The 24714-nt window shown below is 40.2% G+C and overlaps 3 protein-coding genes across 4 annotated transcripts; 2 read left to right on the top strand and 1 right to left on the bottom strand.

Moving 5' to 3' along the window:
* The first annotated feature begins 3168 nt into the window (after positions 1-3168).
* Positions 3169-13764, top strand: suz12b (SUZ12 polycomb repressive complex 2 subunit b). 2 transcript variants are annotated; one of them, XM_026170603.1, is made up of 17 exons: positions 3169-3481; positions 3724-3868; positions 4299-4345; positions 4442-4506; positions 4645-4713; positions 4837-4886; positions 5362-5447; positions 5533-5764; positions 6048-6153; positions 6254-6359; positions 6479-6656; positions 8453-8538; positions 8964-9107; positions 9476-9633; positions 10287-10485; positions 11090-11169; positions 11938-13764. In XM_026170603.1, the coding sequence occupies exons 1-17, from the start codon at positions 3467-3469 to the stop codon at positions 12242-12244; spliced, it is 2073 nt and encodes a 690-aa protein (XP_026026388.1). In that variant the 5' UTR covers positions 3169-3466; the 3' UTR covers positions 12245-13764. The 2 variants fall into 2 exon arrangements, with proteins under 2 accessions (XP_026026388.1, XP_026026387.1); XM_026170602.1 differs by having other exon boundaries at positions 8450-8538.
* An 803-nt stretch (positions 13765-14567) lies between these two features.
* Positions 14568-21113, top strand: atad5b (ATPase family AAA domain containing 5b). The gene is made up of 14 exons (XM_026170601.1): positions 14568-15353; positions 15448-15693; positions 15790-15886; positions 15989-16071; positions 16178-16326; positions 17044-17206; positions 17321-17586; positions 17680-17773; positions 17849-17913; positions 18089-18263; positions 18342-18460; positions 18548-19335; positions 19752-19910; positions 20628-21113. The coding sequence occupies exons 1-14, from the start codon at positions 14708-14710 to the stop codon at positions 20704-20706; spliced, it is 3129 nt and encodes a 1042-aa protein (XP_026026386.1). The 5' UTR covers positions 14568-14707; the 3' UTR covers positions 20707-21113.
* Positions 21088-23790, bottom strand: tefm (transcription elongation factor, mitochondrial). Its single transcript, XM_026170606.1, has 5 exons — positions 23621-23790; positions 22922-23406; positions 21932-22081; positions 21621-21799; positions 21088-21497 (listed from the first exon to the last, which is right to left on the bottom strand). Exons 1-5 carry the CDS (start codon positions 23661-23663, stop codon positions 21236-21238), a joined length of 1119 nt encoding a protein of 372 aa, XP_026026391.1. The 5' UTR covers positions 23664-23790; the 3' UTR covers positions 21088-21235.
* Between the last annotated feature and the right edge of the window lie 924 nt (positions 23791-24714).

Raw genomic sequence — 24714 nt, 5'->3', positions numbered from 1 at the left:
AGTAACAATAAGTATTACAATGAAAATAAGAAGGGTAAATAATTAATAAAAGGAAAAAAGAGGGATGTGACAGACTTCATAATAGCTTTGTACTTGAAAATTATATCTGTGACAGCTCATTTGTTGAAAATTTCTGAATGAATTTCAATCAATGATGAACCTCTTTTATTTGAAGTTAATTTAAGAGAGTTTAAGTAATATTCAATTTCAAGTAAAAAACAAATTCAATAATGGGGTTGAGTTTTAAAATTTACATTTATGTATGTGGAATTTCCCTAGTAAGATATAAAGATTGACAATGGTACATAATTTTTTTTCCTTTGGTTTCAAAATAACTGATAATGTCCTTCCCTTCAATTTTGACTTCGTATGTTGTTTTGCACAATATATAATTTTCAAGTTCTCTCCACAATGTAGTACTATATGAACGAGGGGGGAAATGAGCTGGCACAAGCCTCCTCACATTAATTGCATCATAATAATGCAATATATCAAGCTACCCTCCAATATATATATAATAAAATAATCAATAGCTGGACCATTGATGTGTATATATGTACACACATCAATGCATCAGTAATTATGATCCAATGTACATAGTACATATGTACATAGTATTGCATATAATTCTAAAAACTGCTTACTTTAGGTACTTTAAATATAGTTAAAGAATGCACTATTTACTACTCTACATTACTTGGGTAGGATAATTTATACATTTTACTTAATGAAAAGTCTACATACTTTCTTTTTGTTGCAAAAGGTTTATCCAACAAAAAAATATATATTAAAAATCTTGTGGAGCCCCATTTTATGAAAAGACAGGTGGAAGAGCTGAAGATGTTCAGAATTTCACTGGGAGTGATCAGGATGGACATGATGAGAAATGAATATATTAAAAGAAAAACTCAGGTTAAACTGAATATATATATATTTTTTTTAAATACTATCGTCACGTTTAGCGTGGAATAAACGGTAAAACAAAAAAGCATTTTCTAATTACAGTGCAAAAGGGAAAAAAAGCCAACGAGTGAGAGAGAGAGAGTTTTGAGATGCGAGAGATTTATGACGTTTAGCATGGAGTTTATAGTTTGTGTGTTATGTTGTATTGTGTAGTTAGTGTCTTGTGTAGTCATTGTTTTGTTTTGTGTGTCAGTGGGTACAAATGAAGGCCACAAAGGTAGATTTCAATGTAAACACCATCTCCAGGTGGAAAACCAGAGGAGTGATACATCTCCTGTTGTCAGGCCTGCAGAGTTTATCCCTGCGGTGTTCTCCTCTGTCTTGTGTCAGACAAACAATTTTTTTACTGGCGCAAATAATTTTATCGGGCATCTTACTGTGACAACTGATTGTTCTCTCTCTCATTTTAGTTATAGTAGTATTTTTTAAATGGTTGTACAAACAAACAAAAAACGCCAGATGCATTGGCTACATTTTTAGATAAATAGTTGTATATAACTTTATAATTTTCAAAATTTGTGCATAAGTTTTCAAAATTTACAATTTAGATTTGTATTTGAAGTTATGAATATAATTTGCTAAACGTGTCTGTGGTTTTTACAGTTAACCCCCCCCCCCCCCCCCCCCCCAAAAAAAAAAAAACAAAACAAAAAACAAAACAACTTCTCGGATGTTATGTTTTGTGTTTGATTTCAGATCAGTTGTGTTAATATAGTATGTCAATGAAAGAATAACTGTAAATTCAGATACACGAGGTTAAGCTAAAAAGAATGATACCAAGCAACGCAAGGGAAAAAATAATTTAAAACAATTTGAAGGTGAAATACAAATGTAAATCAAAAGTACATAAAAATGTGAATTCACATGTTTTATGTCACTGAAATTTTTAATTATGTGGGCTACAGAAAATAATTAAGTGATAGACTATATTTGTATGAAACGTGTATACTTACTGCATTTGAATCATTTTACCCATATGTAACACTTGCATGTGTGTTTTTCAAAAAAGGCTTTGATTTTGCCACCCTATTTGATTTCCATGCTACCATCATGCCACCCCCAGAAAATTTCTCTAGATCCGCCCCTGGTTGAACGCTTTGGATACAAAATTAGAGCGACAAAGCTGACGTAGTTTGGACATGTGCAGAGAAGAGGTAGTGGATATACTGGACAGAGGATGTTGAATATTGAGCTGCCAGGCAGGAACAAAAGAGAAAGACCTCAGAAGAGGTTTGTGGATGTAGTGAAGGACAACTTGCAGAAGTTTGGCGTGACAGGTGAGATGGAAAAGGTGAGATTTAGCAGATGATCTACTGTGGTGGCCCCAAAAGGGAGTATCTGAAAGAAAGAAAGAAAGAAAGAAAGAAAGAAAGAAAGAAAGAAAGAAAGAAAGAAAGAAAGAAAGAAAGAAAGAAAGAAAGAAAGAAAGAAAGAAGGAGTACAGCAGCACTTTTCATGTAATAAATCTATAATAGGACACAAGGGTTCACACATTAGTCTCCTTTGTGTTCTTATTCCTCCCTGTGCCACCCCATTAATAAAAAAAACTACAACAAAAAACCTAGAAACGCCCGTGATATAAAGTAATATTTTTTCTAACGTCTTCCATGGATTAGAATATGATATTTTAAAAATTACAGTAATCGTAGCATTTATACCACGTATGTAAATATTACAGTTATTGTAACCTGCTGGAAGAGTACAATCTGTTTGAATAATGTCGACATTATTAAAAACTAAAAAGTAAATGTTAGGTTTTTAGGTTATTTGTTTAATGTTCTTAGCGTCCACATTTTATCACTAACATAGATTTTATCCACACTTTTCTACTTTTACAGCACAATTTAACCTACAGCACCTGTATCCTTATGTTCTACTGAAAATATTCGTACAAATGTGAAGTACCTCTCAACAACAATGGGTCAATGCAATAAAACAGAAAATATAAATATTAATTCCGATCTTTGATTTGCTATTGATTTTTCATTGAATAAATAGTCAGACGGAATATATTTGGGTTCGTAGGGTTTAAATTGTGAATTCTTGAGTACATTTTGTGAATGACAGAGCTCTGGCTGCTGTGTGCTCGTCTGGTTATGATGAATGCAGATGGACTCGATTTCCCGCAAAATCGTGGAAAGCGAGAGCGCGTTGTCTGACGTCACTGAAGCGAGTAGCCAATCGAAGTTCTGCATTGGCACCGCTCATCTCCTATTGGCTGACAACTGACCAGTGCTCTGTTGTTCAGTACAAATTGAAGGGATACCGCATTGAGAACAAGTTATAGATAGAATATCAATAATCGGGTCCAATATACCCAGAACTACTGGTAGTATTTCGGACGGATGAATGCAGAACAGCTTCGAGTGTCCGGAGGTTTGTTTTGAAGTAAACTATGCTAGCATTGCTAGCTAACTAGCCAGCGTCTTGTCGCCTCCTCTTCACAGGTTTCTGCTGTTGAGTCTGCCAGGCTTGTGCTAGAGGCAGCGAGGCCAGCAAATTAATGCCATCAGCCAGGGTACGTTACTTTTTTTATATACCCCATATTTGCCACTTTACAAATTTTGGAAGCTTTGTTAACGGCGGTTTGATTAACCGAATAAATAGTGCGGTAAAAGGCAGGCTAGCGTGTTAGCGCTGTGCTTCTAGCCGTTAGCTCGCGTGCTAATGCTAGTGTTTTGCTAAGCTAACTTGTTGTGTTTCCCGCACCTATGCCTTAATCTTTTTTCTTCTAACGTGTGGTGTTGTCTCACTCCGCAGAACTCAGGTCATATTATGAGCGGGGCCAGTTGCAAAGCTAACGGCGCCGTCTACCCTGCCTCATCAGCAATGATGAACTCTGTAAAAAAGCCCAAGATGGAGCAGATTCAGGCCGACCATGAGCTGTTCCTACAGGCCTTTGAAAGTGAGACTTCACTACTTGTTACATTATAGTACAAGTTTACGGTTTGGGTTCACGAGAGACTTTCCTGTGCTTTGCGTGATTGTTCCGCTACTCTGATCATTTTTACTGTGATTTATTGTGGGTTTTTTTTTAGTTGCCTTTTTGACTGTCTGGCATTTGGTTTAATTCCAAATGGAGTCCTAAATATTGTTTTTAACTTAACGTAATGACTACTGTAGTAAGGTAACAATTATCAGACTGAAATCAGGCTAAAACACACGCCCAATACTTTTTTCTCTTTTTTGGGGGGGGGGGGTCATGTCAAATTAGTCACCACATACCAGAAGAAGTGTTGGCATGTGAGAAATGCACTACATAGATGGGTTTTTCAGATCAAGTCTGTATGAGAGGGGTGTGATACTGTCTAAAACAAGACTTGTTGTATTTCTAGAACCAACTCAGATATACAGATTTCTACGCACAAGGAATTTGATTGCAGTAAGTGAATACTCTACACATTTATATCTTAATTTAACTGCTTTAAACTGCTGATGGAAAATGACTGATATCCGCCCACCCTTTTTTTTTTCTTAGCCCATATTTTTGCACAGGACACTCACCTTCATGTCTCACAGAAATGGTCGAACAAATGCCAGAAGGTATGGAGTCTGGAGAAACAGGAATCCTTCTTTTTTTTTTCTTTTTTTTTTTGTCATAACGATGCACTGTCATAGTTGGTTAAAGATGATTTGTTCCTGACGATGTTTGTGAACAAACGTTCTCTGACTTCTTTCCAGGAAAACATTCAAAGTGGATGATATGTTGCAGACAGTGGTGAAGATGAAGGGGGAGCAGGATTCTCCAAGGTAACACAGCTTTACAAGTGTTGCATCTGTTTTCTGTATTTTGTATTGAACAAAGCTAATAACAGTTGTAGCACTTGATATGACCTAGTTTCACCTGTGCATTTTTTTTATTTTTTATTTTAGCTTGTCCTCACATCTACAGTTAACATTCACTGGGTTCTTCCATAAGGATGGTAAGCACATGTTAATCTTCACCAAGTACCTGTGTTTTGTGTATTTCCCTATGAAAGAAATGACTCAAATGCTTAGGTGTGTCAGAAATTTCTACAATATTCAGCTGTTTGAAATTTGGTTTTGCTTTGACACATGTTAAACAACCACATTGATAGAAATGACAAAAGTAGTCACACTTTTTTTTTTTTTTTTGTGCCAACATACTGCTATGCAGTCTTACAGTTGCATGTAGGATAACATTAATTGATGTTAAGAGATATGTCTGTGAAGGTTCTCAGTCCAAGGTCAACCATTTGACCCTAGAACTGAAGAAGCTTCTCGGATGAGAGGTGAAACGTCTTCAAGCAACTTAAAGAAGTCCAGACGCTTTTCTTTCCAAGCTCCTTAGATGTTAAGAGATGCTTCTTATGTATATAAGAAAGAAGAAGAATATACAGTTGTTTGTGATTGACACAAACTCTTGTTTCCCTCTAGAAAAGCCATCTCAGAATTCAGAAAATGAACAAAATTCTGTGTCCTTAGAGGTGCTACTTGTCAAAGTCTGCCATAAAAAACGCAAGGTAAAGTAAAACACTGGGTCTGTCACTTTTGGCAACATGTCAATGCATCTGCCGTTGCTCACTCGTGGTTGTTTTTGTATTTCAGGATGTCAGCTGCCCGATAAAGCAAGTGCCTACAGGTAAAAAGCAGGTGCCTTTGAATCCCGACAGTAACCAAACCAAGCCCGGCTCCTACCCTTCCTTACTGGTTCCCAGCAATGAATTTGAGCCCAGCAACAGCCACATGGTGAAGTCCTACTCGCTTCTGTTCAGGGTATCACACACAGGGAGAAGGGATGCCAGTGGTCTAGTGAATGGAGAGGCCAATGAAAACATTGGTAGGAATCCCACAGTAAAACCTTTTCATGCTCTGTTTTTGACTGTGCACCATTTAGATGAATAATTTAACAGTGCAGTTTGTTGGGAGAGTAGCATAAGGGATTGAATATTCTTTCTGTGAGCATCTCATCTGAAAATGATACCAGCTGTAACTGAAATAGTTGCTGGCTAGATATTACATTCTTGGTCTCAGTTGTTGTTTGTTTGTTTGTTTGTTTGTTTGTTTGTTTGTTTATTTATTTATTTATTTATTTATTTATTTATTTATTTTTAAACATGAAGATGTAACAGATACTCCTAATAGAAAGAAGCGAAGTTCATCCCATAGGGATGAAGGACAGACCACAGAGACCTATGTTGCACAGATGACCGTCTTTGATAAGAATAGGTAAGGATTTGTACTTTCTTTCCTTTTTAAGTTCTAAATATGTCCCTCTTCCAGTCGCTTTTGCCTGTACTCCTCAAAACATGCACTGCTTTGTCCACAGGAGACTGCAGCTGCTGGATGGGGAGTATGAGGTGTCAATGCAAGGGATGGACGACAGCCCTGTGAGCAAGAAGCGAGCCACATGGGAAACCATTCTTGATGGGAAGGTAGGCTGGCTGGATTCGGTCTCTGAAAGGAAGGTGTAATTGTGTTTGTCATATTGAACTTGAATGCTAATTTCCTTCTTGTCCACCTCACTGCTTCACTGACCATGACTGTCCCACAGAGACTGCCACCATTTGAGACATTTTCTCAGGGACCCACATTGCAGTTCACGCTGCGTTGGACAGGTGATGGCAGTGGAAAGTCCACTGCTCCTGTGGCTAAACCCCTCTCTACGCGCAACTCGGATAGCTCCAGCCCTATGGAGACCAGAACCAGCAACCACCGAACTGCCCTCATGAGTAAGTACAAAAACAATTCACGGTAGCTTGAACTTAGAAATTTAGAGCAATGAAATGACGTGGAAAAATTCTATCAGTGTGATGCTATCGGTTTTTTCAAAATCCCTGGATTACATTTTATCTTATATTACATTCAAGAGGAGGACCAGAAAATGTCCACAGATAACAAGAGAAGGCCAGATCTTCTAATTAATTAAAAGCACTGCAAAAGGGTTCAGACAAAACACCAAATAAAGAGATTTCCTGAACAGATTCTCTGACAAACCCGAGTGGGTCATGCTTTTGGATTATTCGCCCACTATGATGTTGGTGTGGGATGATCTATTTGTAACTGAATCTGGCAAAAGGCGCTGTGTAAATAGCTGTTGAGTCCCTTTCAGACATGCTTTTCATCCCATAAATGTGCAGGCACCTCTGCACGTCACCATCATGTTGGAACAATCCCGTCAATCCTTCTGTAAAAGGCACAATGTTGCTACTTAATTATTTATTTATTTTTTGGGGGAGTATTTTATATGTATCAGTATTTGGCATAATGCTTCCAAATGAGCAAAAAGCAGTTATGAGTCACTGCCTGACGTCTCATCATTAGTAACTGTGTGTGGACTGACATGTGTGCATACACACAGTTATGAGTTGGTCCTATTAATTATCTCTAAAAGCTCGGGTTGTTTTGATATGGTGAGTGCTAGCCATCTGTTTGGATGTAACATTATTTACATTGACTCCAGTGCTAACTGATATACTTTACTTACTAATGTTACCATTTTGCAGTGGTGCTCCTCAGCCAAAGTGTCCCCTAGCATTAGTCAGAGCCCCTAATGGCTCAATTTATTTAATGCTAAGATAGTGTAACCATGTCATAAATGATCTGTTTGCATTTAGGTTGGTTTTGGAACAGGGGACCAGAGGTCTCTGCTGTGAAGCTGGATTTTGGCTTATCTCAGCAACTTGAGGGTTAACCTTGGGTTTTCAGTACTACAAAGGTGGATTACTTCTTACGGGAGTAGCTCGCCATGGTAACTTATGCTGCGTATATAACCTGCTCCAGGACAGGTTATGTTCCAGATTAGAGGAACAGGTATGAAATCGCTGACTATTGAGCAATAATTATTTTATTTTTTTCTGGAACATGGCAACACCTTTCTTGGAAGATCTCTCGGACTTCTGCGCACAGAGTAGGAGTGTCTAAAGTCTTTGTTTTGCGAATGAATGTCAGTATTCAATATGGGTTCTTATATGCAACTAAATATAACTAACGATATAGTTAAAGGAACGCTTGACCTGCCTAGTGAGGGGGTGGGTTAGTATCTCTCTCATCTCTTTCATCTTAAGCACTTGTGATTGTTTCTCTGTGGCTTAACCTTTCATCTGCACATCAAGTTTTAAATCCTGTCACTTATGCTCTCCATTTCAGAAATGTAAGCACTCATCCTCCTTTATTTGCTCATTAGGTGTGCTTCTACTCTTGTGGTGGAAAGGAAACTCTTTTTGTGCTCTGTGTTGTAACAAAGGTGAAATTCTTCAGTGACCGTGTGTTTTTAATGTCATCAGGTCATTACATAAACATGTAGGTGAAGCTACAACAATGCTGCGTATTCCATGTCTGAAATGGGCTTTATCAACAGGTGTATTTGCACTTAGATTGTGTATCTTTTGTTACTGGGCGGGGAGGGGGGGAAATGCAATTTCTCCTTCTCAAAGAAGCCCTTCAGTGTGTTTACAAAAAAAGTCCACATAATTTGTTATTTGGTGACTCTCCAAGAATTAACTTCTCCATCTGTTCCTGTCAGCAGTGAAAGAGTCAGTCAGCACAGACATTCAGACGAAGAAAGAGCAGGTCCCATGTGAGCCGCGACAGAAGCTACGTATATTTTATCAGGTACACCACACAACAGTAAGGAATACATTTGAGCCTGGCACACTTATTATAAGAACCATTTGTTTAGGTTGATAAAAATGTGCAGTGTCTTTGTGGTATGTTTTTTTTGGAGCTGTTTTAGAATTACTGTCATGTTTTGATCCCCCCCCCCCCTCCCCCCCCCCCTTTTTTTGTAATCATTAGTGGTGCAACGGATCAAAAAATCTCACGGTTCGGATTACAGATCAACCGTGATCCGTTGCACCACTAGTAATCATTCACCTTTTTAAAACTTAATGTAGCGGCAATTTTTAGCTTTTGGGTGCTTGCCCTTAGCGTGTCATAAGTGACAGTAACTCTGATTTTTATGACCCTGCTTTACATCTGCTGTAGGTTCACCATCTCTGGTTTATCTTGTAGTAAATCAATGGTTTGTTCTTCCTCAGTTTCTGTACAACAATAATACGCGGCAGCAGACGGAGGCGAGAGATGATCTTCACTGTCCCTGGTGTACCCTGAACTGCAGCAAACTCTACAGTCTGCTCAAACACCTCAAACTCTCCCACTCCCGCTTTATCTTCAACTATGTGGTAAGAAATAAGTGTGTGTGTGGCTGGGCAAGTCATGAGTCTTCACAAGACATCATGGGATCTCACACAGTCTTAAAGTTCAAAGATGCTGTGTGTGTGTGTGTGTGGGGGGGGGGGGGTGTAATCTGCAAGCTGTATCTTAAAACACTTGTATAAACTATACACTTGTGTTATGTGTTTTCAGTCTTGTCAGTTAAAGAGTGCAAGGAGACTGGGATTATTCTAATTGTCGTTATTCCTGATTTTTCCTCAAATATTTAATCTGTTATCTAATCACATCATTTGCTCCATATTAAATATTAACCATTGAATGATTGTTTTACCAGTTGAATGGTTGATATAGTTCTTATTTGTTTCTTAATCTGCAGCCTCACCCTAAAGGAGCAAGGATAGACGTTTCCATCAACGAGTGCTATGACGGCTCATACGTTGGCAACCCTCAGGACATCCACAGCCAGCCAGGTTTTGCTTTTAGCCGCAACGGCCCAGTCAAGAGGACCGCTGTGACTCACGTACTGGTTTCCAGGTAGACACACGACCTTCAGTCAGAGTTAACAGAACTGACTCATTTTCCTCTTCGTTTGTCTGTTAATGAAGGGGTAATGAGCTGAATTAACGTTAATGACGTGATCATGCACACTAACCATGGTTTAAACAGACTTGGAGCAAAAGTCTGAGGAACTTGGCAGGAAGGCAACTCTAAACGGATTAGCTCTGATATGTTCTTATACTAATGTATCGGGTAGAAATGAGTTTGGTTGATAATAGTCTGGAAAGCCGAGATGTAATTGTCTGATGAAAGCATACACCGACAATAGCGTGAAGAGTTTTTACTTGATTCCTTTGAGGGGAGTATCTTCATATTTATCATAAACCTTTACTTTAAAAGTCACAAACCTTAACACGTAAAACTTCATACGCAAATTATGGCAAAAAATCCGGACAAGTGTATAGAAACCCCCTATAAATTTATATCCTAGTTTTAACAACTGAGCAAATGTTTATTTTGGTGAGGATGCAAGGTTACGTACATTTTATTAAAGGTTACCTCAATTCCACCTCCAACTGGGGATGCTTTGAAAATATTATTTCATATGTACGACAGTAAAATTATATATTTCTGAAATGTCAGCCTACACAGTGTTAAATACAAAATGAATTTTCTTCTTCTCTTGCTAGGCCCAAAAGGACCAAACCAAGTCTTTCAGAGTTCCTGGAGTCTGAGGACGGAGAGTTGGAGCAGCAGAGGACCTATGTCAGTGGACATAACCGCCTTTATTTCCACAGTGATAGCTGCATGCCCCTGCGGCCTCAGGAAATGGATGTAGACAGCGAGGATGAAAGGGATCCAGAGTGGCTCAGGGAGAAAACTGCCACGGTGAGAAACCAGTGCTCATAAAGTCATTTTTACCCAGTAAAAGGCTGATTGTCATCAACTTCAGTAAAGGAGAAATGATTCACCAATGAAATAAATCCAAAGAAAAGTTGTGATTGTGTCCTTGAATTTCCCAGACCCCCACAATTGGGATGAGAGGGAAACATTAAAAAAAAAAAAAAAAAAACCTGAGAAATGGCAAAACAAAGATTTCAGAGTTACCATAGCAACAGAGTGAGAAATCATTTGGGTCTGGCCGGTCACCCATAAATAACTTGGAGGTGCTCAGGGCAGAAAAACTGCTGCCAACACTGAACACCTCTTCAGCTTGTTCTTCAACTGATACACAACATGTGTCACTTCATTATTGATCTCACCGAACCCTGTAGAACAAAGTCTGTTAGTTACACTTCTGACAGGAGTGACAGAAAACCTGTGAGATTAGCCCCTGATGAGTTTTCATTACTGCTTATTCACAATTGTAATGATGTAAAACTCGACACACATTACACTGTTTTACTGTTACATTTGGCTTATATGGCAAGTTGTTCATATTGGAGTGTATCTTAATTGAGTATCATTTATTTATTTTCTTTAATTACTATAGCAACTGGATGAGTTCACGGACGTTAATGAAGGAGAGAAGGAGGTGATGAAGCTGTGGAACCTGCATGTCATGAAGCATGGGTATGCTGAATATATCAGTTTGAAGCAGAGATTTTGCAGGATGCTTATAACGGTGTAGCTAGTTTATATTCAACTGTGTCAGGGTTTGTTTTGTTTTTTTTCTCAACTGGGTGAGGGGAAAACATATTGGACTTTATTTATTTACTTTATTTTATTTCTTAACTTTTTGCTCTGGGAAACTGTTTGCAAATAATAAATGGGATTAAACAGGATGTCGTCACAGACAATTCCAAACAAATCAGAAAAAAAAATCCTCAAGAATATGCTCAATTTAATAAACCACCCAGCAGTTATATTGTAGTTTTTACATATTTTGGTCACAGTGTGGAGCCTCTAAAACCTGCATTCTTTCAGTAGCCAGCAGGTGGCGACACATTTAGTTGTAAAAGAGTCAGATCATAGATGTCTGTGAGAAACATGTCTCCATTATGAGTGTGTCAAAAAGCCTTGAATTTGATTGTCAGTTTCCAGTCTGTTTTTTGTTTTTAAGGCACATAAGGTTCTTTGTACATTATGTTAAAAGTGGTCCCAGAGTAAAATCAGTAATGCAGGGTATCCTCTAGGGCAGGGCAGCCTTTGGTTGACATGTAGCTACCACACACACTCATGAAATCTGGTTCCAAAACATCAGTGCTGGAGCTGCTGAGCTCAAAGCTTCTAATGGTAGTCCGCAAATTAATGAGTGACTTCAAAGTAGCTGATGGTGTTTTTACAGCCTCTGACTGTAGAAATGCTAGACTCGTATAATTTGATTATTCCCCCCTTCAGCTTCATTGCAGACAACCAGATGAATCAGGCCATCATGCTTTTCGTGGAGGACCGCGGCGCTCACATCATCCGGCGCAACCTCTGCCGCAACTTCCTCTTGCACCTAGTCAGCATGCACGACTTCAACCTGGTAAGCACATCCACCATCGATCGTGCGATGGCCCGACTGCGGCAGATACAAGAAGAGCTGCCGGAAGTTGAGGTGGACCAGCAGGATCAGAATCCAGCAGGAGCCTGTAATGGAAATGCCATCACCCCAAGTGGGGGACAGCAGGGCAAGAGGACAAAAAGCGCTCTAACAGACTGATGTAAAGCTGGCTGGAGGGAACTATGATTGTTGTATTTTTCTGTATTTTTCTTCCCCCCTCCCCTGCTCCCTTAAATGGACTTTACCGACATTTTGGTGCTTAGATAGGTGGGAGAACTGAGCAGCAGATGAACTGACTGGACACAGATCAGTATACAAGGTAAACAAGTTTTCGGAACTTGAACTGAACCAAATATGAACAATATAAAAGTGAATTGCCCACTTCTACACAAACCAGGAATTTGTGGACTGAATGATGCAAGTTGAACCTACTTAATATGCATTTTGTAGGAGCCATTGAATTATCCTTGTGTCACTGAGAGTAAACGAATGGAGTGTCTTTTACTGTGGCACGACTGCCTTCGGTATGATAGACGGCTACAGTTAAAACTGTACTGGTAACATTGTCACTGTTTATTTGTACACGTACACAATAACCTTGATTAAAAATGTATCCTTTTTAGATGGTTATTTTAGCACTTGGTGTTTGTATTTAGAAGGCTTACCTTGAAATTGTCATTTGGAAAGGGGGAAAAAAATGTGATCATGCTGCGTCAGCACTTGAATGCAGCTTTTTCATGATCATCTGTGGAGGGCTGGATTCGCTGCTATGGATGACATTTCAAATGAAGGGCGATACAGTAAAAGGATTGTGGGGTTTCCTGACAAGGTTGTCAGTGTTGTACTGTAAGCATGGATCCTGGACTACAGAATAAAGTAAGATTTCAGTCCAGGCTAAAAAAACAAAACAAAACCGAAATTACATTTCATCATGTTTGACATTGATGATAGTGCAAGGAAAGCCAAGGAAGTCAAGTTTTCTGAGTATTTTGTTTGTGGACAACCAGCAGCACATCACACCGTGTGCCGTGCAAAGCATCAGAGAAATGAATGTCGGCTGTTTTCTGTTGTAGGCACCTGCAGTTTGTTTGTTTTTTCCTTCCCCCTACTTCAAGCTCTGAGAACATTGGAGACACATTAATTGAATTTTATATTTTTAAACGTGGGTTACGAGTAGCTGACAGAAATGTGTATAGTGTAATCACATCAAATGTTTAGCTGTGCCCCGTTTCGCATCTAGTAAAGAACAGGTTGCAGTTGTCATTTCAAAGCAATATGGTGTTGTTTGGAGGATTTTTCAGGTCCAACTAAGTTGTTCTTTTAGTTTCAGTTGATGCCAAAGGGGAATGTTTTCATCATTCTCTTAGTTCTGTAAAAAAAACAAATTTAAAGTATGTATAATTTTTTTTCCATAACACTTCTTTTGAGGGAAAAAAAGAAGCAGTAGTTGTGTTTAGTAGTGTGCACATAAATTGGTGAACATCACCATTCAGTTTCATCAGAATTCCCTTGTGGACAACCAGTATATTTCTCCCTCTGCCCTCAGTTATCCGTGGAGGCTTTCTGTGTCCATGTGGAAAACAAAAACGTTGTTGTCAAAACACCCTGTGGAAAATTGTGGCATATACACTCTGGATAAGGGGATTTTTATATTTAAAGAAATAAAACATTTGTCCTTATCCATTCCTGTACTGTTTTTAGATGTACTGGCTGCAGGACTGACTGACTACCCTTCCACAATTCACAAGAATCACTACTGCTGCTCGAATATTGTACGGATTTTAGTGAAACCTGTGCACAGTGAACACATCTAATAGGCCTTCAATCAAATTGTAGTCAAGATCACTTTAGTTTGTGCATTACAGCCAATTAATGACAAAACTGCAACTTTCTGTACATTTCTCCCACTGAAAATGCTACGTCTAAATGAACAGAATCAACTTTTGGGGACCTAGAGATGATTGTTAGTCCCAGAAGACCAACAGTTTGGCACTAACAACCATGCCACGTTCAAGTAAATCACTTTTTTTCACCATTCTGGTGCTCAGTTTGAAACTCACCAGGTCCTCTTAATCACCTCTATAAGTCTGTAGTTACTGAGTTGCTGTCATGTGATTGCCTCATTTCAGATATTTTAATAAACAGCTGAACAGGTGTACTTAACAAAGTGGCAAGTGAGTCTATAGAAGTAGATACACAAGACTGAGACTGGATGGTTTCATATAAATACATGTCTATGCTACAAAAATGCACTACAGGTGACAAAAGCTGTAAAATCTAACACTGCACTTTATTCTATTTGAGTAAAAACATCTGTAACTAGCTGGTCTGAGACTTTAGAGAAAGGTTTGTGTGGTTTTGGGAACTTTTGTAACTAGTGCGGCAAATCTGTATCAGTGTGGGATATCTGTGTACGCACGATCTCTGACTGCAGAGAAACACTGCGCACTTTTAAAGCGTCACTTCAGCTCTGCGGATGAATGTAGCACTGACTGTACTCGTGTATTTCCATGTCCTATATTCCTCATACCATTTTCTTCTTACATACAGCCCTAACTAGCTAGCTTCGTTTGAAAGAAACAAAAAAAACCGATATTTCTGTGTTACGCGAACGTCGCACAAATGACGTCATACGTAAAACCCAAGCGCCAAATTCAAAATGGCAATAGCCAGCCTGCAGCCTGCAAACTAAAGCCTTTTTTAAAAATTAGTTTGCCGTGTTTTACGATGCGAAATAAACTCAGAAAGGTCAAAACAGTCAGAGACTCAAACTTCCGGTGCAAAGACGTGACGCAAACTGCCGGGGTTATAGTTTTATCAGAGTCGAGCTGCTCTAAAGAGGAAATCTCGCTGGATGCAAAAGATAAAAACGGCTCAAATTCAGCTACATGGCTTTCGGGAACACACCCCCAACCAGTCCTGGAGATAAGAGATTCTTTGTGCGCAAAAGGAGCTAAAATTGCTCCGATTTTCTTACGAGCGATACAGCAAAGAAAGCGGAGCAGCGACGGGGAGCTGGACCAGCCTCTGGATAGCACGCAGCAATCCGTGCTCCCTCTTCAAGGTGATAACGTGCAACCAGTAAAACGTCCACCTGCAGTTTCTCACGTGACAATAAAGGACGGGTGTCAGGGACAGCTGTCACCCTCAGTTCTGCACAGCTGCCTGGAAAAAATCCAAACTTCTAATCCAGCATTTCCAGTCCAAGCTGTGCTCAACACTTTGAGGAAGAAGGCAGGAGAAGGGCTGCAGGAGCATGCGCTCACAGGTTAGACTGAACAACTGTCTGTACATTTGCTCCTCAGTGAGGATATAATTGTTCCCCTTTCTTTCCTCCTCATATCCGCATTATCCCTTAAAAGAAAAGAGAAAACGGGTAGATGAACTCTTGCAGAGGGTACCGAAGCGTCTGAGGTCTGCAGAGAGTGCTGCAGATGTGGGTCACTCGTCACATCAGGATGTCCTGGGAAGCAGTAGTGTTCACCCTGCAGAGAAACAGCCCAGGTGCAGTAAGCTGAGTCGCACTCGCAGACTGAAGCAACAGAGGGCGAGCCAACCAAGTCTTGATGAGCCGAACATAATGAAAAGCTGTGATCCTCTTCAAAGAAGTAATGCTTGTCTCATTCAGAACAGTTTGACATGTGCTTTTATTCCCTTTAAATTGCAGGAAATGTACTTTTTTTTCTCTTCTTTCTTCTGTCTAGATTTATTTTTTGAGGATACGCTGTGGACAGATAAGTACAGTCCCCAGCATTCGAGTGAGGTCATTGGTAATCCTGCATCTGTGAATAAATTGTACAGGTGAATTTAAGATATTTACACAAGTCTAATTGATTAATTAGTCTTTTGAAGTCAGCATCAGGAGTGTAAACTTTTTATGGATGTTTTCTTCTTGGAGTTCAGTTGGTTAAGGAAATGGAAACTAAGAGCCGCCCGTGACAAGGAGAGACAAATGGAGGAAAAGAAGCAACGGGAAAACAGTAATGGTATGAACTGGTTCTTCACTGTGAAGCTTTGCTCAGTCAGACATGTTATTCTTTTTTATTCCATGCGTGTGACTTTTGGAAAAGTAACAAGTATCCTTTTGAGCAGAGTCATGGGATTGTGGAGACTTCCAGGGTGAAGCTGGATCAGACGATGGCAGAGAGGACCCACTGGGTAACACCCTGCTGATTACAGGACCGTCGGGTGTGGGCAAGACTGCTTCGGTGTACGCCTGTGCTCAGGAGCTGGGCTTCAAGGTGGGATTTGCAAAAAGGTCCGGTGTTTTTTAAGCGATGCTGTCAAAGGCTTGTGAGAAATCAGTTCCACCAAACATGGATTCATGTTAGGATGAATCTTAATGCCAGTTCACCATCCCAAACATGTCCAATAAAACCTTTTTCCCATTTAAGTAAAGCAAAGAATCCCCGTAGATAACCTGTTTAGTTCATTGTAATATTAATAACGATGATCCTTAACATGAGTTTGATTTCACTAACTTTACATAAAAACAAACGACCCCTATGAAACTAAGCTGTGGTTAAACAGCTAATTTAAAATGGCAACAGACAGCTGTAATATGAAATGTACAGAAGTTCAAATTTAAAATTGAATCCTTCTCACAATATATTACTTTTCTACTGGTTGAAATTTTTGTGGCTCATCCCAGAAGGTACCTATAAAAAATCAACACCTGATATGCTCGGAGTCTCCAATTTTAAAACTGGTAAAATGTGACATTTTTGACTTTGATCAGGTCTCCACTGGAGGTGGTAATAACCAGACACCCCACAATATGATATTATCACAACACTTCACTCACAGTGACAATTTTTTGTCAAATTATGTCCTCAGAGTTAAACTGTGTCATTCTCTGTTTTATCCAGTAAGATAAATTTCTCACACTCTCACTAAAACCTGCCATAAATTTTTTTCTCCACCGCTAGTCTTAATGCTTTGGTTTCTTCTCAACCAAGGTGTTTGAGGTGAACTGTTCCTCACAGCGCAATGGGCGCAATGTTCTGTCCCAGCTAAAGGAGGTTACCCAGTCACACCTAGTGGAGACGTCGGGGAAAGACCAGCTGAAACCGGCTTACTTCAACACCAACACCTGCACTTCTAAATCTGAGATTTTACTAGGTGATGATCATTTGTTTTCATTGTAACACGAGTAATCAGAGCCCTCAGTTCTTTTACTGAAAAACAACAGAGGCACAATTTTACCGTACAGGTAATTATATTTTCTGTTAACAGGAAAAAGGGTGCTTCCTAAAAATGTCACTTCCACCTCAAAAAGAAGAACATCACAGAATTTGAGAGGCTCTCGTCGCAGCGCAAAAGCAAAATCAGCCACAGTCACTCTGACTCGCTATTTTAGGATGAAGGCCAAAGCAGATCACTTACAGTCTGGTTTCCTGTCACCATCTGAAAGGCCAGAGAACAGGAAACTGGGCAACTCATCGTCAGGCTCTGATGTAGCAGAGAAAAAGACAGCCACTTCACTTATTCTCTTTGAAGAGGTAAACCATTTCTGAGCACGACACCGTTTGGCATATAAAGCCACACGTTAACCGTGTTTGCTTCAGATTCACTGTTATCGCTTGCTCTTGCAGGTTGACGTTATATTTGACGATGACGTCGGTTTCCTTGCAGCCATTAAGGCTTTTATGAGTGCCACTAAAAGACCAGTCATTTTGACTACGAACGGTAAAGACGCACACGCAGAGTTTGAATTTCACTTTTAAAGATGAGCTGTTGGTTCTAAACTAGTGTCTTCCTCAGATCCCTTATTCAAGGATCGATTCGACGGCAGCTTGGATGAAATAATTTTCAAAACTCCATCAGCAGTAAGTCAAAGTTACCTCGACCGCCTCACACAGCTTCAATGACAACTGCATGCATGTGTTTGACAGTAGCACCGCACTCTTCTTGCATGTTTGTGCTATAGAAGAAGAAAAATGTTATTAGAACTTCATTAATAGAAAAATAACTCAGTCTGTCATTAACTCCATCTTTTCAAAGGTGAATATGTGCAGTTACCTGCAGCTGGTGTGTCTGGCTGAGGGAGTGCAGCTGGATTTAGGTGACGTCAGCAGCCTACTCAGACTCACCTGTGGTGATGTCAGACGCTGCCTGCTGCAGCTGCAGGTCTGGGTGCAGAGTGGTGGAAGGTCTAAGAAACCCATCTGTGTGCAGTGTAAGTTTCTCCAACATAAAGCATAAATAACATTTAAAACAAATTTTATGTTATTCTCTGTAAATCTTATTGTTTTAGACTCAGATGCTGCTGAAGGAGAACATTTAGACTCATTGCCTCCGTACAAAACGGGCTGCTCTGCTAACATGCTGGGTCTTTGCGGTGTAACTCCAGAACATTTGCTGAACCTTCTAAAGGCAAGTATTTGTTTCTCTGCATAAATCTTCATGATCATTTCTCCAAATGAAATTAACGTTTCCGATCTATCGTGTTTTGATTCTCAGTCCTCGTCTAAAAAGCACATGGACGAGCTCTTGATGCTTCTCGCTGAGAGCTGGAGACGAGGCGTGCCGCTTCTCTATTTGAACCTGGAGCTTCTCCTGTCTGTAGCAGCTCAGCATACTACGGTTCGATGCTTGGAAACAGTAGCTTATTCCAGGCTGCAGTGCGAGCAATCTGATGTTGGGCTTCACATCGAGCAGCACAATAGAAGCATTTATCAAAGGGCTTCACTGACCAACAGCAAATCTGTAAGCCATACGTCAAAGCTTAGCAGAAGGAAGTATAACAACACATCATCTGACAGTTTGGGCCTTGAAAAAACATTCTCATTCAGTGGGACTCCTTCAAAAGCTCTGCACTCAGGCAGTACGGCTCAACAAATTGCAGCTAAAGAGGAGAGTGAGTGTTTAGACGCCCTGACTGACTTCTTTGACATCATGTCCTACCTCGATGCCACCCTGCCGCCCACAGGGACACGTGTTTCCGACTCCTGCGCACCCGAGTCATTTGTGTGGACAGGAGCGGCGCTAAAGGCTGGTTTGTTGGATGAGATGAGGGAGGAAGAGGACAGCAGCTACAGTCAGGAGAGGCTGTTGGACATTCAGGCTGCTGCTGAAGGTTTGGGGTGTCACAGGTGCTTGTGCAGAGCGTCTGAAGCATGGACTGAAGTGCAAAAAATCAGACAGGTGCTGAAGGACAAAAGGTGGGGGAGGCTGATGGAGAGACTTGCATTGACCTCTTCTAAAAGACACAGTCTCAGCTTTAGTTTTCAGCCTCTCTGTGAGCCAAGGTGAGTCTGCTCTCCACCTCATCTTCTGAATGCCATTTCAAGTTGTTTACCATCTTTCCATTTCAGTTGTCCAGTCATACACTTAGTTATCGTTGCTTAAGTTTCAAGGATGTTGACTTCTTTTAAATGCTTTATAATGTAAGTATAAGGGAAAGCGCCATTACATGACACTCATTTGATAAATTCTTGTCCAAATCCATTTAAAAAGCAAGACACTGACCAATGAAAGGTTAACAATTTCAGTTAAATAACTCAAAGCATCTTTAGTGGAAAAGTACATAGAACTTCATTCTACCTGCGATGTCGCTCCAGGATGAGGGGGGGCTCATGAATGCACGTGGATGCTTCACTAAACATTTCTAATATTGTGCACATTATAAAGCAGAACACCAATTTCTTTGTTCCCGTGCCTCCAGTTTGTCCCAAAGAAGATTCAGACTGAACAGGACGGTTCTCAGCAGTAAACCCTTCGTTTTGCTGGGGAACAGACGGGCTGTGTGTGTCGACTACATGCCGGTCCTCCGCTCCATCTGCCGCTTACATAAAGCACAGCAACAGAAACAAGAGCCACTGAGGTGAGTCAGACACAAGGTTTAAGAGTCCGAAAGTAGGGGACAATCATAAATGACAGGAAATGGAGATGGATTTTATGTTACTAGTGAGGTTGTAATATCACAATAAGTTCATGTGAGAGAGAATGGCAGATAACCTCCCTGAACACCTCAGTGTAGATCAGTGAAGATGTGGTTTGACAACATTTAGAACAGTTTCTTAGTTTGTCCAGGAGTATATCTGCAGAGACCACCCTCACTAACTTCTGATGCACACCCAGTCATTTAGTTTTATAAGCAGAAACCACTCGTTTCAGAAAACCGCTTAAAGATTTACTCATAGTAGGCTTTCAAGGGGACAAGAGTTAAATAACACCGCTTCTTCACACTAGGGCTAACACACAGAGACAGACAACCTTTCATTCTCACTTTCACATGGCCAATTTAGTATCTCCAGTTAACCTAACTAGCCCGTGTCTGGACCATGGGAGGAAGCAGAGGTACCTGTAGAGAAACCGCACAGGAAGTCATTTTGTAAAACAACTTGTTCCCTTGCTGCTATGATTCTGTCATGAATCATAAGCCTGACATAATAAGAAATATAGATTGATAAATAACACTACACCCCAGAAGGGAGTGGAGGAATGTACATTTAGTTTAAGAGTGAATAATCCCTTTAAAATATATCTAACATTTTGTGCATTTATCTAATACTTTACATACTAATTTCTCCCACAATAGGTGTATGAACTACCTCAACAACATTCACCTGGGCCTCTCAAAGTCAACTATGCAGCTCCTGGCAGAAGGTTTCACGTGACTCCTAAAAGACTATTGAACCGTACATCATCTCTACCTCAGTTTACTCCTGTCAGTATTTATTTTAGTCAGATACTGTGAAATGAAATTAACATGGTTTGAGGAATCATGTTTTTTATTTATATGCAAGTGCAACCATTAAGTAAATAAAAAGTTTGCCTTTTTTTTGTAAATTATACTGAGCATTTTAAGTACTCAGGTACTCACATGGGTTTTTGACACAAACTTTTATGCTTTTCATCCTTTGTGTTTTATCCACAAACAGGTTTTTCACAAAATGCTAGGACGACAGCTGTCACTGCCCCTGTCAGGGTTAGTAGCAGAAATAAACACAGGAGCAGCCCTTATACTCAAACAGTACCCAGAAAACAGCATTTGAGTGTTTTAAGTCACAATAAAAATATTTAATTCTTGAAAGTTATCATTAATCTCCAAAAAGTTCAAAGGAAAAAAAAGTTCAAAAGAACTCAGAATGCCATTTCTGAGGTTTGTTGGTTGTGTAGTGACGAGACGAGTCCAGCTAGTGGCTCTCAGGAGCAGTCGCTGAGCAGCTCATAAAAGGCTATAGCCTGAAGGAGAGCGTCACAGAGTTCCTCCCCTCCTCTTCTGCTGCCCATCTGGAAGGAATTCCTGTACTTCACCAGCAGATCCTGGGGAAAGTTTATTCTGGGAAGCTTCTGCGTCACCGACTCTGTCATGAGCTGTCGAACTGCCTGCGCCCCGCTTGTTCGAGACTCACCCACCATCAGTCCAAAGTGGCGCCCTACAGCAGTCCTCATCATGTTGAGAACCCTGTAAAGGAAAGGAGAGAATTTCTGGGTCAAGTTTCTGCATGCACGCTCGCTTGTGCAGGATTACAGATGTGACCAGCACAAGTTCAAACCAAATACTTTTGATATCTTTTTTTAACTTCACCTGGGAGGAATGTTGGATTCTGGCAGGGAATTTTTGGGCTCCAGCAGAGCAAAAAGCATGGCCTCCACAGCCCTCATGTGTGCCATGATGGGGAACAGAGCTGTGTTTTGGACTGAAATGGAAGATTTCTCTATTATGTAGAAATCTGCTGATGGCAGGAGGGCCACAACTGAAGACACCTGTTGGCATCACAGAATTAATGAATTATGTTACAGAAACAAAGTTCCAAAACACAGTGACTGTTAGTCTACATTAACGTTCTCATTTAGCTAGACTTTACTAGAAATAATATGCTCTACAAAAGTACTTACATCATGCAAATAAGCAGAAGCCATGTAAGTTCCCCTCAGGAAATTCGGACAGTCCACCTGTTGCCAGTCCAGTACACTCATTCCACGGTCCACGTGTGCCCAGGCAATTTTATTAGTCCCACATATGAGTGACACTATGGAACTGGCATCCTGCATCGGCAAATACAGAATCATGATTAGAGAGCATTATCCTGCTCTTTCTTTTCATAGTTAATATTTTCTTTTAACAGCTCAAGGTTATGAAGTAGACAGTAAACCCTATCACAGCAAAGTCCATCACCAGCTATCCAACATCCTGTGATATTTGATTTGATTACAATATCATGTATGCTTTTCCAAGCATAAAAGTTGGCCCCAAAGATTTAAACTTCTGCCAAAGGAAAATCAATGGGGCTGCGATTACATTTGTTTACGTGGGGTTTAATTTACTGAAGCATGAAAACATTTATCAACACTTATTACAAAAAACAAAACAAAAAAAAAACAGGGAGAAAGACTTCTAAGCAGGGTGGCAGATTGTTAGTCTTGAACAGTACACGTGTACCAACCTATGTGCATATCATGTGCAAAAAGCCTACTTTGAGTCAGGAAGAACCCACTTATGTGGTTCATAATTCTCATAGATCATGTAATTACATAACAGAACATCTGTGTCATCCAAAATATGGGCACTGTTGACAGAGGATGGCTTATCAACAAATAAAACGAGATTAAGTGCAAACAATTAAGAAAAAAAATCCTAGAATTGCCCGTGATCATACAGACCAATGTAGATATTTCAAACACGGATGTGTCAAATGTTGATCGTCTATCAAGAAGTGATTTCTGTTATTTGTCAAATAATGATTGAATTGAATTTTACTTATATACCACCAAATCACAATCATATGACCCCCCCCCCCCCCCCCAAAAAAAAAAAAAAACAACAACAAAAAAACAAAAACAAACAAACCACACACCGGAAATCACCTGTTAACACGAAAAGCTCACCTCTAACCAAGACTTGTCGACCTCTGGCCTGATGAACTTGGCCAGCTGTATCCTCACTTTCCTCTCCTTCTTAACCGTCGGGTTGAGAATGGAGTTGAAGACAATGACAGCACTTTTGTGCTTTAGCAGTGGAACATTCACCACACTTTCCAGAGTTTTAAAGGGTCCGTTTTTAGTCCTGTACTCCACAATGTTGAGGGACTTGCGACCTCGCAGCAGCTTTATCCCGGCCAGCTCTCCTGGCGTGGCGGTGTTGAGGAGCTGGAGGATAGCGTCTCGCTGCTCTGGGGTGTAGCAGGTGTCCAGCGTTCTGCTCGCGTCATCCTTGCAGGATTCATTACTGGAGGACAGATTAGCGTTAAGGGTCTCAAAGCTCGCCACGGGAACCCGGCTTCTCCAGCAGCATGTGCATTGAAGGTACCGCAGCTCAGGGAAGGAGCCGTACTGAGGGCGGCAAAACAAACCGGACTGTCCCGCATACTGACCTGGAAACACAACGGGGCAACATGTGTTGTCTAACGTTTAAGGTGTTAACTTTTACAATATGAGTGTGGAGCTCAGCCAAAGTTACTTAAGGTATACCTGTTCATGAACATTTAAGACCATAAAAGAAGATGCAACTTCTAAAGGCTTGCAATGAAACGACATTTTACAACTGGCGATACTAGCTAACGACATATGTGCATTAAAAATTCTTACTTCTTTTGACCAGCGACGACAAAACTCGCCTGGCGACCCACATTATCGTTACTTGAAGTTAAAATGAATATTTGACGGTTTTGCTCGCCGGCATAATGCAGGTGGAACAACTTCGCCCTCTGATTGTTTGGTGTCCAACGGTTTTAACTGGTCGGTGTGGCACAACAACAACACTTTAAATGGTTCCGGAATGCTGCTTAATCCCTCCCAGGCCTCGATGTATCGGACGTCGTAGAGATAAAGGCAAAAATAAAGAATTAGATAATTAAACAAAATAAGTAAATAATAATACCATAAATAATAATATTAACTGATAAATAACAGAATGCTTATTCGTCCACTCCCGAGCTGGGTTTATTTTTTATTTTTAATGTTTAATACATAATGATAAACTATCTTTTTTCGACTGCTGCATTTAGGGGTGAAGGTCTCCAAACCACACATTATAGCAGGTCTTGCTACTATCTTGTAAACCTCCCCTTTCATTCTTGCTGGTATCCTTCTGTTGCAAATCGCCACTGACACACATCTCCACCCACTTCACCCTGCCTCCACTCTTTTCTTTACTCCTCTTGTGCATTGTCCAGTGCTTTAGATGGTTTACCTCAGTTACTTAAACTAATTTTCCGTCAATACCTTTACTATTTGCAGCTTCATTGTTACACTTCTGTCCGTGTCATTCACAAGTATCCAACAACTCATGTTTTGAATATGTCATTCGAACATTCCATTGTTCCAACAGATTGGAAAATTGCTGCAGTTACACCAATTTTCAAAGCAGGTGTGAAGACTGACATGGCTAATTATTGCCCCATAAGCATACTCCCGGTCGTATCTAAAATAGCTGAGAAGTGGGTGGTTAAACTCCTCACTGCTCATCTAGAAAACACCCAACCCTCATTACATCCATTGCAGTTTGGCTTTCGGGCACATCACTCCACAGATACTGCCCTGTGTATGTTAGTGGAGAACTTGAAGAGCTTGCTGGACAAGAGTCCCTGTGTTGGAGCTGTATTTTTAGATCTGAGGAAGGCTTTCGACTCTGTAAACCATCAGATATTGTTATCCAGATTGACTCGGTTTAATATCTCCAG

The sequence above is a fragment of the Astatotilapia calliptera genome, chromosome 6 (assembly GCF_900246225.1).
Source record: "Astatotilapia calliptera chromosome 6, fAstCal1.2, whole genome shotgun sequence".
NCBI lineage: Eukaryota > Metazoa > Chordata > Actinopteri > Cichliformes > Cichlidae > Astatotilapia > Astatotilapia calliptera.
Note: the sequence above shows the minus strand (reverse complement) of the source record. Positions and strands in the feature narration are given on the sequence as shown.